Genomic DNA, 16,040 nt, shown 5'->3' with positions numbered 1-16,040 from the left:
CGTGATATAATCGATGAAGAAATCCTAATTTAAACACAATTTTAAATTAGTATCTCATTAGATGTTAAATAAATTATATTAGAGAATCATAAATTGTAGTATCCACCTCCTCTCATACACATATACTTAGAATATTATAATTAATAAAAATTTACTCTGCTATATATATACATATAATGTGAAAAATATATATAACTTCCTATCATTTATATAATAATGCTAATAATATTCAATGCTATAAAGATTTATTAATATTTATGACAAAAAAAAATTAATTCAGTTAGAGAGAAATATGCTCATGTTGTAAGATTTTCAATGTCATCTTCAGACATCTCGGTTGTCGAAATCACTAATTACGAATTTCAATCATCAATTTAAAAAAAAAAGTTATCTCGCAAGAACATTGTAATATCCACTAACGTCATTTCTAAGCAATCATGACAACCATGAAAAATAGCTCTGCGATAAAGGGCCTTTCAATATATTATAGATCAGAATGCCTAGACCGAGTAGTACAGAATTAACAAACGTGCGGACATTAAAATCACCGATCAAAGACGAGCTAAAACATATCTAGTAAAGAGAATAGAATGACGGATGAGTTCTATGAATTTATAAACGAGTAACTTGATGATAGCCAAGAGAGTCTCTATAAAGGTAAGAAAAAAGAAAGTCATGCTATTTATTACGAGCCAAGAGATTTGCAAGCATAAGCTTAATATAAAGAACATGTATGAGAATAAGTATTTGATTATACTCAGTAATTATGTAAAAGAAAGACATGTTAAACCTAAAATAATAAATATTAAGAGAACCTACAATTTATATTAAATCCAAAATGATCTCTGCACAACTTTTGAAAGAGAATATTGTCTTATGTAGAAATGTACAATCCTTCCGGAAAAAAAAAATAACTTTTTAATTATAGCAGATAGACAACCTTTCTCTTATATAAAAAGTCTTGAGAATTATAACAAGAAATATAAATATTACAAATTCTTAGTGAGCATGAATAGAGATCATTATTTTAATTTGCTTCTTAATTATTATATTCACATATATTTGAATTTTCACGAACTGCAGATTATATAGATTCTCGCGATATATCAGAGTTTAAGTTTATAAAATGGACTATTTGTAAGATGTAGGATTGTTACATGTGGGAAAAGAAAAGAAAAAAGATAAAAAAATCGGTAAAGTCGAAGAGAAAGACCGAGAAAAGTATTTTGTAATTCTCGATGCGGACGGATCGAGCGGAGGAGGATTAGCTAATTCATCGGCAAGGACGTGGCCTAGTCCTCGACGACTAGGTGAAGACAACGACCGGTGCACTCTTCGGATCTTTCGGGTTACGAGAGCAAAGGATCGATCTGATCCTTTGATGTTGCTCGCTTTTGTTGGGCGTGGTTCGATTTCTTGCGCAATTTTGCTGCTCGTTGGCCGCGAATCGGGTAACCGTCGAAGGTACCGTCACCCAGTTACATCAGTGAATATGCTCTGTTTTATGTGTACGTGTATGTGTGCCGTGGAATATAGTGCCTCTCTCGCGGTTCCCGAACAGAGAGGTATAAAAGCCGAAAACCATCCATCCTTTGGTATCACTCGCATTACAAACTCACAAGATTGAGCGAAGTACCGATCAACCAAGCAACAATGGCCTTCAAGGTATTGCGTCCAATTTTTCAAGTCCGCTCAACGTAAGCCAACACGTGTGCCGAGAAAGTAGATTCGATCGATTCTCAAGAATTTTGGTAAATTCTTCGCAGTATGACAGTTTACTGGGGTTGGATTCTCCATAATTACGAATTATAGTAATTCGAGAATAATTACGGGGCGGTACATTTGTCGCGTTTTCTCACGGATATCGTCCTTTCCTGTGATATTATTTTATTAATCGATCAAGAAATTGCGTGTGATTAACGACATTTACGGAAATTTTTGCGCATGTACTACATCTTGTATTAGTACCACGATTTCACTCGCGAGTCGTTTCGCGTATGTGTGTGAATCGAACAAAATTGCCGTAATATATTTTAAACTAATTTTATTATAAAAATTAACGAAATATCTTACCGCAGAATGCAAACAATATTAATGGTATCATAATATTTTTGTTAATTCAAAAAAAATATATATATAACTCTTTTCCTTTCATTATCTTTTTTCCAATTATATAATTTTTTTTTTTCTATTGTATAATCATATTATTTGTTTACCCTATATTTTTATATCATTAAATTTTATTATATATTTCCTTTTATCCATTTTTTACTTATATATTTCTTTCTTTTTCAGTTCGTCGCTTTCGTCACCCTGATCGCCGCCGCTAACGCCGGCGTGATTGCGCCCGCCGCCCCCCTGGCCTATGCCGCGGCTCCCGCTGCACATCTGGCTTATGCCGCGGGCCCCGCTGCACCCTTAGCTTACGCTGCGGCCCCCGTCGCCAAGGCCGTGGTGGCCAAGACCATCGAGGCTGACTACGACCCGCATCCCCAGTACAGCTACGCGTACGACGTGCACGACAGTCTGACCGGAGATGCCAAGAGCCAGCAGGAAACCCGCGACGGCGATGTCGTTCAGGGCAGCTACTCCCTTCTGGAGGCCGATGGCACCAGGCGCATAGTCGACTACACCGCTGATCCGGTTAACGGATTTAACGCCGTGGTACGCAAGGAACCCGCCGCAGTCGCCGCCGCACCAGTCGCCTATGCCGCAGCTCCCGTCGCCAAAATCGCTGCCCCCCTGGCGCACGCTGCTCCCCTCGCCTATGCCGCACCCGTAGCTAAATTAAGCTACCAAGCCGCCCCAGCCTTTGCTTACAGTGCGCCCATCGCCAAGATCGCCGCGGCGCCCGCTGCTTTCTCCTATGCTGCCCCCGCTGCCTACCTCCACTGAATTGTGACCTGATCGCCATTTAGGAACATATTTGTCAAATAAATTTCGCTTCTATCAGCAAATATATATAGGTCGTGTAAGAGAGTTGTGGATTACCTTCCCTCATTTTCAACGTACTTTGTTCGGTAATTAAATTGAACTCTGGAGAAATGTAATCTCTGATTTGGATTATAGAATTATTCGTTGCGTTTCTGAAAAAGGAATTATTAGGAATCATTACAAGAAATTTGTTTTTTATGTATAGTGTAAGTTTTCCAATGATTTGAAATAATTGCATCTTAAATTTTAGAATAATTGTAATTTTTGCACGGAATATTTTATTGGTACTTATTGTCAGAGCTCTCATCATAATTACTGATCGACGCGAGTCAAGATCTTATTTAAGCAAAATTGTTGACGATGCGGTATATTACAAATTCTTTATTTCCTCTCTTTGTCAAAATAAATGATTCATCAAACTCAATAAAAACTGCATTGTTTGACGAATAATTCGCAATTATAATCGATATTATTTTCACGATTGAAGCATAAAATTATATAATTTAGGACACATATACCCAAGTCTTCAAATGTTGAAACACCATAATCGTTATCGTGGATAATATATTATCCAACTTTTAATAATAATAAAAAAAAAAAAAAAAAAAAAAAAAAAAAAAAAAAAAAAAAGTACGAAACCGTACGAAAGTTATCGAGAAAACGTGGAAATTTCAGCGGGCCCAATTACTGAAATTAGGTCAGTCAGGTACTACCTGCCGTGGGCCGGCTGTTTGTTATCCTGCCTTTCCGAGACATTACCGATTCACGAGCGCTCGCCGAGCACTTTCTCCGGGACGGTGGCCAGCGTGCTCACGCGCGGATTACGTAATGTCGTTACCACGCCCCGTCCAACCGGCGGATACATCGACAATACACACACACACGGTTTCCAGGCGTGCGCATCACATGTAATAGGCGCGTAATGCGTAAAGGCGTGTTGCGTTATAAGCCCGGGAACCCCGACCGGACCAGATTCGCGCAATGCCGCGCGAACCTTGATCCACTTACCGATCCGGCATGTTCTGCGCGATGTATTTATGTATGTACGTCCCTCCACTGCCTACCTCTGGGAATTCTGGATCTCGTGTTTATTGGCAATGAATCAAATTCGGAGAAAATTCTCGTGAATTCGTTGAAGTATTCGCGAATGAGACTGTAAGAACTTATTATAACTAATAAAATAGATTACATGCAGGTATGATGTATTAAATGAATGTTAAAATTTATCAAGATGTGAAATAAGATTTCTTCATTCTATGCAACAGATATTAAATAGAAATAGGACTCGAATTTCTAACAGATATCATTTCACTGGATAGTTTTAAATAAAGAAATATTATAGCATAGTTATATATAATCTAACTATATAAGTCATATAGTATAATGTATTAATATATTATCGGATAGTACTTTATTATCAAAAGAGAAGATCTATAATAAATTATATAATTAATACAATTAAAGGCACTTTTGTAACGTTTCTGTTGCAAAGTTCTTATCCTTTTATGTACATTGTATATTGTAACTGGAATAAAAAAAAATCTGTCGCGAATATCGTATTGATTAATTCTTTAGATAGGATTTCTCATACATGCCTTATACAAAAATAATTTGCATAATTTTTCGTTACTCTCATAAAAGTGGCGCTTTTATGAAAGTAAGAGAAAACCATATTGGATGTATATAAACATTTAAAAATTTTTTTTCAACAATATGAAAAGATATTATTATGAAAATATGTTATTTTTGCTTATTGCTAGATAACATTTCGCATTTTCGTTGAGCAAAAAATAAATACATTTCCTTGTATCATAATTGACAGAAAAATATTGAATCACCGAGGGGAAAAGAAAAGAAAAGAGAGAAAAAAAAAATTACTGACTCAGACCTCTCCTCTCAGGTGGTTGTAACCTAAAAAGAGTATATTTATTCTGCTGTAATGTGATGTTCTTGAAGAATTGTGTTAACTTCACCTCGCAATATCTTAGAAATTTTACAATATTTAAAAGAATCTCATTCATATAATTAGAAATAGAAAATATCTGATTATTTTTTTCAATAATAAATTGTAAAATTATCTACTTACTCGTGAATTGTTACGTAATCATCGGAAAGAATGTGCGATGTATCTAGAGGTGTGAGGAAAACAAATTGACTTTCTGGGTGCGATCTAGTGTGATCTAAAAGAATGTCCATTATCACCCGCCGATTTACCTTGTCCTGTACAAAAAACACAAAATAGATGATTACTTTATATATATAATAAATATCTCAGGATGTGCTATAGATGTGGGGAGTTGTTTACCATGAATACATCGAATTCATCGAGAAAATAGAATGGTAGTTGAATGCAATCCCATAAGGCCAAAATAAACGCGACGGTCGAGTAAGATCTTTCGCCTCCCGAGAGCGATCTAGTGTCGCTACTAATTTTTTTATCGTCTCGCGCACTCACTTTTAAATCAAGCACTTTGTTTACATGATCAATTACTATAGTACCCTAGTAAAATAAAAGAGGAAAAAAGTATTTAAATAATAAAAATTAAAACGATATATTAAGAAATATTTTTTTATAACTACCTTATATTGTCTTAGAGAAAGCATATCAGTGAAAGATTTTTGCACAAGAGTACTGTACAAATCCCTCAACTTTATAAATGTATTCTGTCGATGTTTCACTCGATCCGTGTGTTTCTACAATATACGAATATATTATTATAAAGTATTTCGCGATCCTCGATAAAATAATAATTTGGTAATCAATAAAAATTATAAAGATTATTTACTCACTTCCCAACTTTCTTTTAATTGAGATGCAAATTCTATGTTTACTCCATATTTTTGCTCATTTTCTTTCAATTGTTGACGCAAGTCATTCATATAGCCAAATTGATGTTCTACTTCGCGAATCTTGTCTCGTAAATCATACATTACAGTTTTGATTTGGTTTACCGATCTAGAAATAAAATAGGTAGCAATGTATATATCAATATATAAAATATATAAAAAATTATATAAGAAAAATAATTTAAATTTTTGAATAAATAATTGCAATAATGGTATGTTGTTACTTTATAATGTTTGTTTACTTTATAATATTAACCTTGTCGTGTTTATTCTGGGACATTTTGCAGTGGCATCGGAAATTGCTTTCGTTGTAGCTCTTTCTTGTATTTCTAATTCTCCCATTGCGCATTGTACAGCTTGACGAAGTTCTGGTAACTTTCGAGTAGCCCGCAAACATTCATGTCGATATTTTTCCTTTTCCTGCATGAACTCTTTTATTTGATCCTGTGCAGATATATGCATATAAAGTTTTATTTTATTAATAAATAATAATTATTGTATTAATAGATAATAGAAAGGGAAAAGATATACATTGAGAGGATCAATCACTGTGTGTAAATTGTGTCTTAAGTCTCTAAAACGTTTGACTTCTATATGGAGAGATTCAACATTTTTCTTAAGTTCCAGCACATTTTCAGCTAAGAGCTTTTCTGTGGCATTTTCCAATGCTAATTTTTTCTCCAATTCAGCAGCTTCGTTTCGCTATAAATAATAAAACAAATTATGTAATCGCATCGTGTTGAAAAACAAACAATCTTATCGAGGAATGATTCTGATTACTCACAAAAACGTCAGCAGATGTAGCTTCATTTGAATCAATTTTATCTTTCAATTCATTGATCATATCAGTACATTCACTTTGCGCGGATTTTAGTTTACGGACCGTTACACTTACATTGCTTAATTCGGAATTAGTGCGCTTTACTTTTTCATTCACAGCGTTATATGCTGCAAGGGCTTCTCCCTTCTTGTTTTCCATTACTTGAAGTTCTTCTCTTAGTGTTCTTAATAGGAGAAAAAATTAATGTAAATAGTATAATAATTATATTAAATTTTCTATCGCATGTTATTAATAAATAGAATAAAATTATTGCAGATTAAAAACTGAACAAAGTCTTTGTACTTACTGCATCGCTTCCATCGTAGAAACTTGCAAAAATTTAGCGCGTGTACCACACTTTCCACCATAACTCCTATAATTTGGATCGGGATAGAATAAGTCACCTCGTTTAGTAAAAGCTCTTTTGCAATTCTTTGGCACTTTCATAACATCTGACATTATTTCACAAGCCTCGCTGCTTGTCGGTATGAGGAGTACACATTCAATCTGAGATTGATCAATCAAACAGTTAGCTACAATAGGATCTTCTATAACCATTGCTTCAAAGAGATTAGAATATTGTGATGACTGTGTACAGTATGGTCTAACATCATGCACTTTGTTAAAAAATTTGCTACATATAATTTGAGGAATATTTTGATTGTAAAATATTTCCTTCATGATGCTATTTAATAACTTGGCATCCTGATTGTTATCCACACAAAACGAACTAAGCATACGAGAATTTAAATAATTTTCTATTGCTGGTGTCCAAGATGCATCCTTCACTTTTATGTAAGCACCAATAGGACCACGCGGTTTCTCCTTGAATCGTTTTTTCTTATATTCTTCCTCAATTCTTCTTAACAAACGTGGTATATTTGGCCCAAACACACTCAATGCATTATCCGATTGTTGTTCAAATGCACTTAAATCTCTTTTGATTTTATCTATGTGTCTATTGAAATTTTCCATTTCATTTTTAGCGGATAGTACTTCTTGCAAAAGTCGCATCTTATCAGCTTCTAAGTGCATCAATTCGGTTTGCTTTGTACGTAATGAAGCTTCCAATTCATCCAGTTTCTCTTCAAGCTTTGATAGACGCTCCATCATTTCTTTTCTCTTATTATGTTCTTCATTGTTGCAACTTTCTAACTTTTGAACTTCTTGCTTCAATAAATTAATATCATCTTCTAATCGTTTTTTTCTGCTTGTCACAGAATGCCATTCACGCTGTTTATTAGACTGCACTTCACACGCGACGGAATATTTTTGTTTTGCACTATTATACGCTTCACTGCTATCTATCACTTCCTGTTCTGCTTTCTGAATTTCCTGTTTCACTTCTTTGATTTTTGCATCAATTTCTTCATCTTTTGTTCCCACAGATAATTCCACATTTTGTACTTTCTTCAGGTTATCTTCATACATTTTTAAAGTTTCTTGTATCTTATTAAGTTTAGATTCCTCTACAATAGTCTTAGACCACTCAAGTTCCATTTCAAGATTATTTAGTTCCGCTCGTGATTCATCTATTTCCTCTAATCTATGTATATTTTCCTTCAATTTTTCTATCTCTGTTTTTACTTGTAACAAGGCTTCAGAGTGTATCTTTAATTTGTCATATTCGCCTTCGCAGATTTCTAAAGCTTCTTTATAATTATTTTTGATGGAGTCTAAAAGAGTAGCTTTCATAAACAGATTGTACTTTTCATCAGCCTTAGAGGAAACTAGAAATGTTCTTGAAACATCCTGATTTAGAACAGAAATTGGATTATCGATTTGTATGTTCATCGTTTCTATAATATTATCTAATTCATCCCGTTTTGCAGAAATAGTATCTCCTGTAAATAATACACGTTTTTTGTGAGTATATATAAAAATGATATAAATGTTTAAATCATTGAAAAATAAAATTTATACTTCAAGTACCTCTCCAATTTTTAATCTTATACGATGAGGCATTTCCAATGGTACGTACAACTGTTATTGTATCGCCATAAATATCATGTTTAAATGCAGTATCTCCTTTATTAACTAATGTTATTTCAATAGTAGCCGAGTTCTTTCCCTTCTTTATAAATTCTATAATAGTAAGCAATTCACATATGTTATTAAATTGTTCTATTAATAAAGAATATTAAAGAAATGATTTAATACTTGCAGAATAGATAATACTCATTTTTGTAAATATTACAAAAGTATATGAGATCAGCAACATTGTATAAGATTTTATTTCATTGTACAAACATATGAAATAATTGTTTTTATATCGCATACAATAAATAGAAATGAAATTACTTGTTTTATTAAAATCCAAGAATTGCTTCTAGCTCTAACAAGATTAATTTTTTGACGTATTCAGTAAATATTTCTTACTGGACCTAATATAAGTAGTATCTATCTTTTTTAAATCCTAAACATTCTTTCAACATCCTATATCTATAATAAAAAACATAAAAATACCTTTGACAGAAGTCCCTCTACTCGTAACATTTGCCCTTGCACCAAGTCCAACAGTCAATGCTGTCAATATGGCGCTTTTGCCACTGCCATTGCGTCCCACAATAAAGTTAACATTTTCATTTAGCACTATCTCCAAAGCTTCATGACACATGAAGTTACGAACACGAATGCTTTTTACCTTTCCAGCCGTATACTACAAATAATGAAATAATTATATGATGAAAACATATCGAGTATTTTTTGTATACAATTTTCAAAAATTACAATATGAGAATTGCTTAAAGTTAAAATTAATTGATTTTTTTATGAGCTTTATATATTTTATATTAACTCGAGATCGAATAATTTTTATTCACATAATTGATACAGTTTTAATAAATTATATTGTCCAAAATACCTCCACAGTATTGTTATTTTCAGCATGCTTGGAACGTTTAGCCTGCTCGTTATCGGGCTTCCCCGTGGCTTTCTTCTTTCGACCGTTCACAGTATTTTCCATTTCTCGAATTGTTGCGACGATAACCGGTTGACGTATTTAAACAAGAAGCGAAAAACGCCGTCAGCGTCTGAATTTGTTCATTGTAACGTCGATATAGATTTTCATCGTGTTCAGATCGGTTTTCAGATTCTATGCTAATTCCTTTAACCGCGTCGAACTTCGTTCGACGAAATAGAAAAACGTTTATCACGCCGTGTCAAGTACACCGATGTGATTCCTTCGTTGAACATCGAAACTCAGGTATGAAACTCTTTTCGGCACATTCCTGTCCTGTACGCGCCTGCACACGCCTGCACGTTGCACGTTCCCGCCAGGCGACAATTGGCGACAGTTCACTTTTTTTTTCGGCGTCCTACGCTCGATCCAAACGAACTGATCTCTGCGCTGATTGGTCAGCGTCACCGCTTTTGAATTCGTTACAAGAATCGGATGTAAAATAATATTCATGCTATGAAATAATATAATATTATTATAAACATATATATAATATAACATATAAATGACGATATAAACGATGATATGTAAATAATGCAATTCTTGCAATGAATTATTTCGAGTCAGATTACTTTTATTTTTCAAGAATTTCAGAGATCACACCACATCTTGCTTAAATAATTTAAACAGAGATCGAAACGAAAGTTTTATAAGATTCGCAATCTCACCTTCTTCTTAAAAGAAAGACGGCATTTCTTGCGCTCGAAGTCCAAATTTCTCCTACATTTTTCTTTTTCTTCGCTCGAATGGCTCCTGCTCTCGAACGAAAGTCAATACGGCCAGAATCTAGCGTACAATGTATACAAAAGTGGCGTTAAATGAGAATACAAAGGCGTTAATAATAAGAAAAATTCTCTTAGAAGAGGAGAAAGTTCAAAAAATAATGATTTCTCCTACATGAATCCGCTCTTGCCGCGGTGCATCCATAGACATAAAATATATAGACGGAGTTGCCGATAAAGATTATTTGCCCTAAACAAATTGACCAATCACAGTTAAGCATTTTCACAATGTAATAAAAAATGTACGCGATTTCCAGAAAATATTTATAAATTTAAGCAGAAATTGAAAATGCGGTTGTAAATTACTTATTTTTCTTTCAATTCGTCAAGTATATATATGTGAAGTCAATATTTTTGACTAGACGTTATAAAATATTAACCAATCAGCGAATCCCTGATAAAGACAGCGTGCATGTTTGCATCCTTTTTTACGAATTGGGCCACCGAACTTCCCGACGTACACCGAAATTGTCGACCCTTTCTTATGAGTTTTAAATGTCTATGGATGCATCTCCTCCCACCACGTAGTCCTGGAGTACTGGTCCCTTTAAAATTTGAAATTTACTGTCGGTTTGTCGGTTACAAGGTTCGTCGTAAAATGTCGCAGATCGTATGCGACGAAATACGAGTGACGAGAAACGAGAGAAGTAGATAGGTATTTGCGTTTGCGCGTTGGTGCGCGCGAGTAGTGTGAGTGCGCGTCTGTGTATTGAGCAATTTCACAATAAATTACTCGGGATCGCGACAAATCGCGACCTGTTGAGCGTGAATCCAGCGGAGAGCGGAGTTGGACGAGGATCAGTGACGTGAGGTGAGTCTAGTTGAAGTGATAGCAGTACCAAAAATAGATATCCGTAGAGGAGAAAGAGTCTGATGAATCCTTGTGACTCGATTAATTTTATTGTAGCGCAAATACGGCAGATGTAACGATGTCGGATACGAGCGGGGAAAACGCCAAGTACAAGTGGACACCCGAGAGCAGTGCGCTTCTCGTCTCGGTATGGTCCGACCGGCAGGTGCAGAAGCAGCTCGAATATGCTCCCCGGCCACAGATAATCTGGGAAAGCGTAGCGCGTTACATGAAGAAGAAGGGCTACAACGTCACGGCCAAGCAGTGTCGATCGCGGATGAAGCAGGTCCTTGTGTGCTATCGTGAGGCCAAGCGAGCGGGTACTCGTGCTGGTGTGGAACAATACTATGAAACTATTGATCGGGTGCTGAAGAATAAGCGATTGGAGCAGGCCAATGTTAATGTCGGTGTGGACACAGTAGGCGAGTACATAGATACTATTGAATGTAAAACGTCAGCTCTACACACAAGAATCCAAAGAATGTCCAAGAACATCTGATATAGATTGGACATGTTTAGACATTTTTAAAATCTTTTTTTCTCGACATTTTTGTTGTCTTTAAATCTGCAGGGATTAGAATGAATTATATAGAAATACTTTGATATTATATACTTACACATACTTTTGTAATATGTCATTAGATGCAACTGCAAATTACGTGAAATCACCACCAAAGGATGTGAAGACCAACAAGAATCTGCAGATGAGACTAAAAGTTCAAGAGCCTGTGCAATCTCTTTTTCGAACGGAAGCTCTATCCCCTATGTGGACAATAGGATGTAAGGATATTGTTTTCTCATAAAGAATCTTGTTTTTGATGTCAGATTTCATGTTTCTTTCCTTGCAGGTGAAAATGATTATCCAGATTCACCCGAATCGAATGAGACCATAATAGCCAAGCCGTATAGAGTGTTTTCTCCTACAAGAGATGTTGCTATAAATACCGGTGAACATTTAGTTCAAATCGGCAATCGGGCGATGCAGACAAATCCAATGGAGAAACCGATACGAGAGGATTTTCGGCCAAACTTACTGACTCCTTATCCATATGGAGAGGTTCCATATCAAAACACTGTGCAAAATGTACAGAATCAGATTATTCAAGAAAACATGCAACAATATCAAAATAATCAGCAGCAAAATTGTGTCGGATGGAATCATTTGCCGCAACGGAATGTGCCGGTGAACGATCAGTTCGATTACCAGCACAATGTGAACCAACAATCCTTGCCGAATAGCATAACACAGAGTAACTTAATGCATAATTTTAATGCGGAGAATATTGCACGCCAACAAAATCAGCTGCAGCAAAGAGCATTATACGCCGATAACCGGGCAATGCCGCAGGAACCGTGTAAAGTCGCTTACGGACAGAACTTGGCCTACAGATATCAAGACACTCGCCTAACTTGCACAGCGAATGCCGTTCAGCAAAACGGATCGCCGGATTACTCGCCGGATGTGTCGCAAAATTTGAATGATGGTTTCTGCTTGTCGAAGAGCGATGAGAAGACACGTAATTTGAACGAGACATATAACCGACCTGTTAATCTGGACAATGCAGTGGACGCAACTGTGGTGACGAATAACGCAACCTGTAACGACGATAGTATGTTATTGGAATTTTTGTTGGAATCGCCCGATCCTTCGGAGAATGGTGGAAAGTCGCGGGACAGCGCTGTGAATACCGATGAAATACCGAGTGCACCGTTCAGAAAGAAGAAGGCGCAAAAATTAGAACAGCTCGTGCTTAGCGCGATTAATTCTCAAAATGAAGTCGTCAATAAGGTAAATTTGTGATACTTTATGCACTTATAACATTTTTTAAATCGGTTTTTATTATCTCTTTTCTTTTTATGTTATAAAATCTTAATACTCATATATCTTATTTTCTTTTTGTACTTCTATCTCTCTTCTCTTTCTCGTTCTTTCGCTCTCTTATGTTTCTTTCTATATTTACAAAATGTAACTTTTTATATTATTTTGATTTTTTTAGATCTTAGCCGTGCAAAACGATATGGTGACGCGATTTCTCGATGTGGACAGAGATCGGCAAAACAGGCTTGAGAATAGATTGGATCATTTATTAAATGTCGTCCATGCTACGGTACTTAATAAAAATGAAATGTCTTCGCCGCCGTCGCCGCCACCAGCACTGCCGGAACCTACGATCACCTCTTTGCTTCCGCCACCAAAACCCGGAATGGTCCCGCCCAAGTTGGACTTAGTTCCTCCGAAGCCTTGTCGCATTCCTTGCACAATACCGAGTTCAAATATCGAGCTAGTCAATCAGAATCCTATTCTGACTAGACCCGGTATAGTATCGCCAATCGCTGTCAGTCCGGCAGGCAGAAAAGTCGGCACAATATGGTCAAAATTGGGTCCGGTGTCCACGTCACCATTTGTGAAAGCTCAACAACGGCTCGGTCTTCAACTTATCAATAATAATAATGCTCGTACGCAATCATCAGCGGAAAGACGCATCGCTAGAGAAACGGGCAGATTATATATGGATACACGAAGTTTGATATATGAGACGGCTAAGTTACTGGAGATGGAACGCGAAGTCGAGGCGAGAATAGAGAACGCACGGTTGGAAATGAATATGGGTCAAATCTTAACTGCACGCAGGAAGCTATTCACACAGCGAGAACCCACTCCCATTATGATACTCACCGCAGCTTTCTTAGACACCGAGTGTCGCGTCTGCGAACAAGATCCGCCTTACTGCGGCACCTGGGAATCGTGGAAAAAGATGTTCAAGTATAGGCAAAGGGATAATCTTGTAGCTGGACAAGGCGAAAGCTACGAGTGTATGCGTCAGTTAAACGTGGCAACTCGACACGATTATCCGGGCTGCGAACCGTGCGATACATCGACTCCGGCGAAATTACCGTTCAATAATATCACCAATAATGAGGCCGCAGTCCCAAAGCAGACTATCCAACAATTAGCGCGACTTGTGATGAATAGCGCGAGATGGCGAGATTCCACTTCGCAAAATCAGCAGCACAACACGCTTCTTCCTGCAGCTGGAACTCGACCGATAAATCAAAATACTGCCGACATCGAGTACAATGCGACTTTCACTGTTCCGAAGGCGAATGCACCTCCATCAGATCCCGAAGAACGAGGGTTTATCAAGAGTTATGGAAATGTGGTGCAACAGAAACAAGGTAATCATAATGAAGCAACATCTGATGGCAGGCTACTGAAAAATGATTTATGTAGCCAATCCAAATTTCCAATGGGCTTTACCACCACTATGTTAACCGTTAATGATCAAAAAGGCGCCACTTTACCGAGACAAACGAACGGCAGAGCGGTTAAATCGTTAGCGTTCGGTGAGAATCCACTGGTCGATCGCAAAAACAACGTTCGCTTTATGGACGAAGCGCTGGTCGAATTACAACGAATGTATATCGAACGTCAGGCCGCTCAAAAACCCGAAGTACTATTGCCCTTCATAGTAGGCGATAATAATGACGCGATGAGCATACAGAATCTCAATATGATAGAACGTTACGTGAGCGATTTGAAGAAACCGATCAAGAACAAGGACACAGATTCGGATAATGATGATGAATTTCTCGACACTACTACTAGCATGCATCCGACATGTGTAGCACGCAAAGGCTCGCTGACATCAAACGGCACAGCATCCACGGAGACGGCCAACTCGTTAAAGTTTGGCAAAACGGCGGCTAACTGCAGAATAAGTTAAGCACAGAGAGAATCTTTTATATATATATAATACTTTATATTTTTATTTTTAACTTGCGCGATTCATGTCTTCCTAATAATTGCTCAATTGTGTGTGCCAGTTCCTCATCACTTGTTATTTTATAAAACACATATCATTTTTCTATCAATGTTTTAGCCTGATCATCATGAAATAAGCAATCGTTTGATAGAATTCTATAAAGATCGAAGTTTAAGTTAGTGATCTAATGTTAAAGCTGGGCTAATACACAAGGCTCTTATTAATCCTCAAATACCCGCTTATATAGAAAGTTATACAAATAAATTTTAGCAATATTGATTATCTCTTTTCCCCAAGCAGGTATAAATATCACATTTTCAAAATTTTTAAAATTAAAAAATTTAATAATACAAAAACATGTTAACTTCTTTCATATTTCTTTTTTTTATAAAAAAAAGAAGATACAAGAGAGAGAGAGAGAAAGAGAAAAAAAATCACTTTGATGAAATTGCGAATACTTAAGAATTAATCTTACTTAAGAATTAGATCTTATTGATATAGCATTTTTATATTATTAATTGCTATATTAATGCAATCTCTAATGGTTACATTATTATTATTTTTATAGTAATTAGTTTTATACTAATACATTTCATAAAAATATATTACACATATACTAACGATTTGAATCGAATATACAGTGCAATGATATCTGTTGAAACATTTTTATCAATTGTTTTCATTGTTACGATCTTATTATATATCACTTATACTCTACATATATATATATATATATATAGCTTATGCATCTATTTTTATATAGTATGCATAATTATGTGCAAATTTTTTTAACGATTAAGCAATTCCATAATTAAGTATCATGCAAGGTTTGAGAGAGGAAAGTTATTCTCTCATCCTTAGATAAGATATTTTTATGGGAGCAACCTTGTATTTTTACACTATGACCAATGAATTTATATATGTAATTTTCTTATTCTGCAATACATATGCATTTGTCGCAAAATTATATGTAACAGACAAAAAATGTTCATCACTTTTGTTCCAAATCAGCGATGTGCAAATTAATTTGTAAACAAGTGCCTTATTACTAATAAAGCGAATTTAATTAAAAATTTTATATATA

At 35.7% G+C, this 16,040-nt stretch overlaps 3 protein-coding genes and 1 long non-coding RNA gene across 5 annotated transcripts; 2 read left to right on the top strand and 2 right to left on the bottom strand.

Moving 5' to 3' along the window:
• The first annotated feature begins 1,531 nt into the window (after positions 1-1,531).
• On the top strand, positions 1,532-2,905 carry LOC138938055 (cuticular protein 1). Its single transcript, XM_070304777.1, has 2 exons — positions 1,532-1,665; positions 2,296-2,905. Exons 1-2 carry the CDS (start codon positions 1,654-1,656, stop codon positions 2,893-2,895), a joined length of 612 nt encoding a protein of 203 aa, XP_070160878.1. The 5' UTR covers positions 1,532-1,653; the 3' UTR covers positions 2,896-2,905.
• On the bottom strand, positions 2,304-4,150 carry LOC138938056 (uncharacterized). Of its 2 annotated transcripts, none has more exons than XR_011447641.1 (3): positions 3,648-4,150; positions 2,992-3,086; positions 2,304-2,903 (listed from the first exon to the last, which is right to left on the bottom strand). It is a non-coding gene; the product is annotated as an uncharacterized lncRNA (long non-coding RNA). The 2 variants fall into 2 exon arrangements; XR_011447642.1 differs by having other exon boundaries at positions 3,013-3,086.
• A 199-nt stretch (positions 4,151-4,349) lies between these two features.
• Smc6 (Structural maintenance of chromosomes 6) lies at positions 4,350-10,389 on the bottom strand. The gene is made up of 13 exons (XM_070305114.1): positions 10,229-10,389; positions 9,465-10,014; positions 9,068-9,260; positions 8,534-8,686; positions 6,909-8,445; positions 6,566-6,785; positions 6,313-6,483; positions 6,038-6,225; positions 5,725-5,890; positions 5,515-5,628; positions 5,240-5,434; positions 5,021-5,154; positions 4,350-4,845 (listed from the first exon to the last, which is right to left on the bottom strand). The coding sequence occupies exons 2-13, from the start codon at positions 9,564-9,566 to the stop codon at positions 4,809-4,811; spliced, it is 3,210 nt and encodes a 1,069-aa protein (XP_070161215.1). The 5' UTR covers positions 9,567-10,014; positions 10,229-10,389; the 3' UTR covers positions 4,350-4,808.
• Positions 10,390-10,883: 494 nt separating this feature from the next.
• Positions 10,884-15,956, top strand: LOC138938228 (uncharacterized). Its single transcript, XM_070305061.1, has 5 exons — positions 10,884-11,153; positions 11,250-11,614; positions 11,835-11,972; positions 12,041-12,981; positions 13,190-15,956. Exons 2-5 carry the CDS (start codon positions 11,272-11,274, stop codon positions 14,915-14,917), a joined length of 3,150 nt encoding a protein of 1,049 aa, XP_070161162.1. The 5' UTR covers positions 10,884-11,153; positions 11,250-11,271; the 3' UTR covers positions 14,918-15,956.
• Positions 15,957-16,040: the final 84 nt, after the last annotated feature.

This window comes from Polyergus mexicanus, unplaced genomic scaffold (assembly GCF_030449975.1).
Source record: "Polyergus mexicanus isolate NDT 795.1 unplaced genomic scaffold, iyPolMexi1.0 SCAF_12, whole genome shotgun sequence".
NCBI classification, from domain to species: Eukaryota; Metazoa; Arthropoda; class Insecta; order Hymenoptera; family Formicidae; genus Polyergus; species Polyergus mexicanus.
The sequence above is the reverse complement of the archived record's forward strand: the minus strand, read 5'-3'. Positions and strand labels throughout refer to the sequence as shown.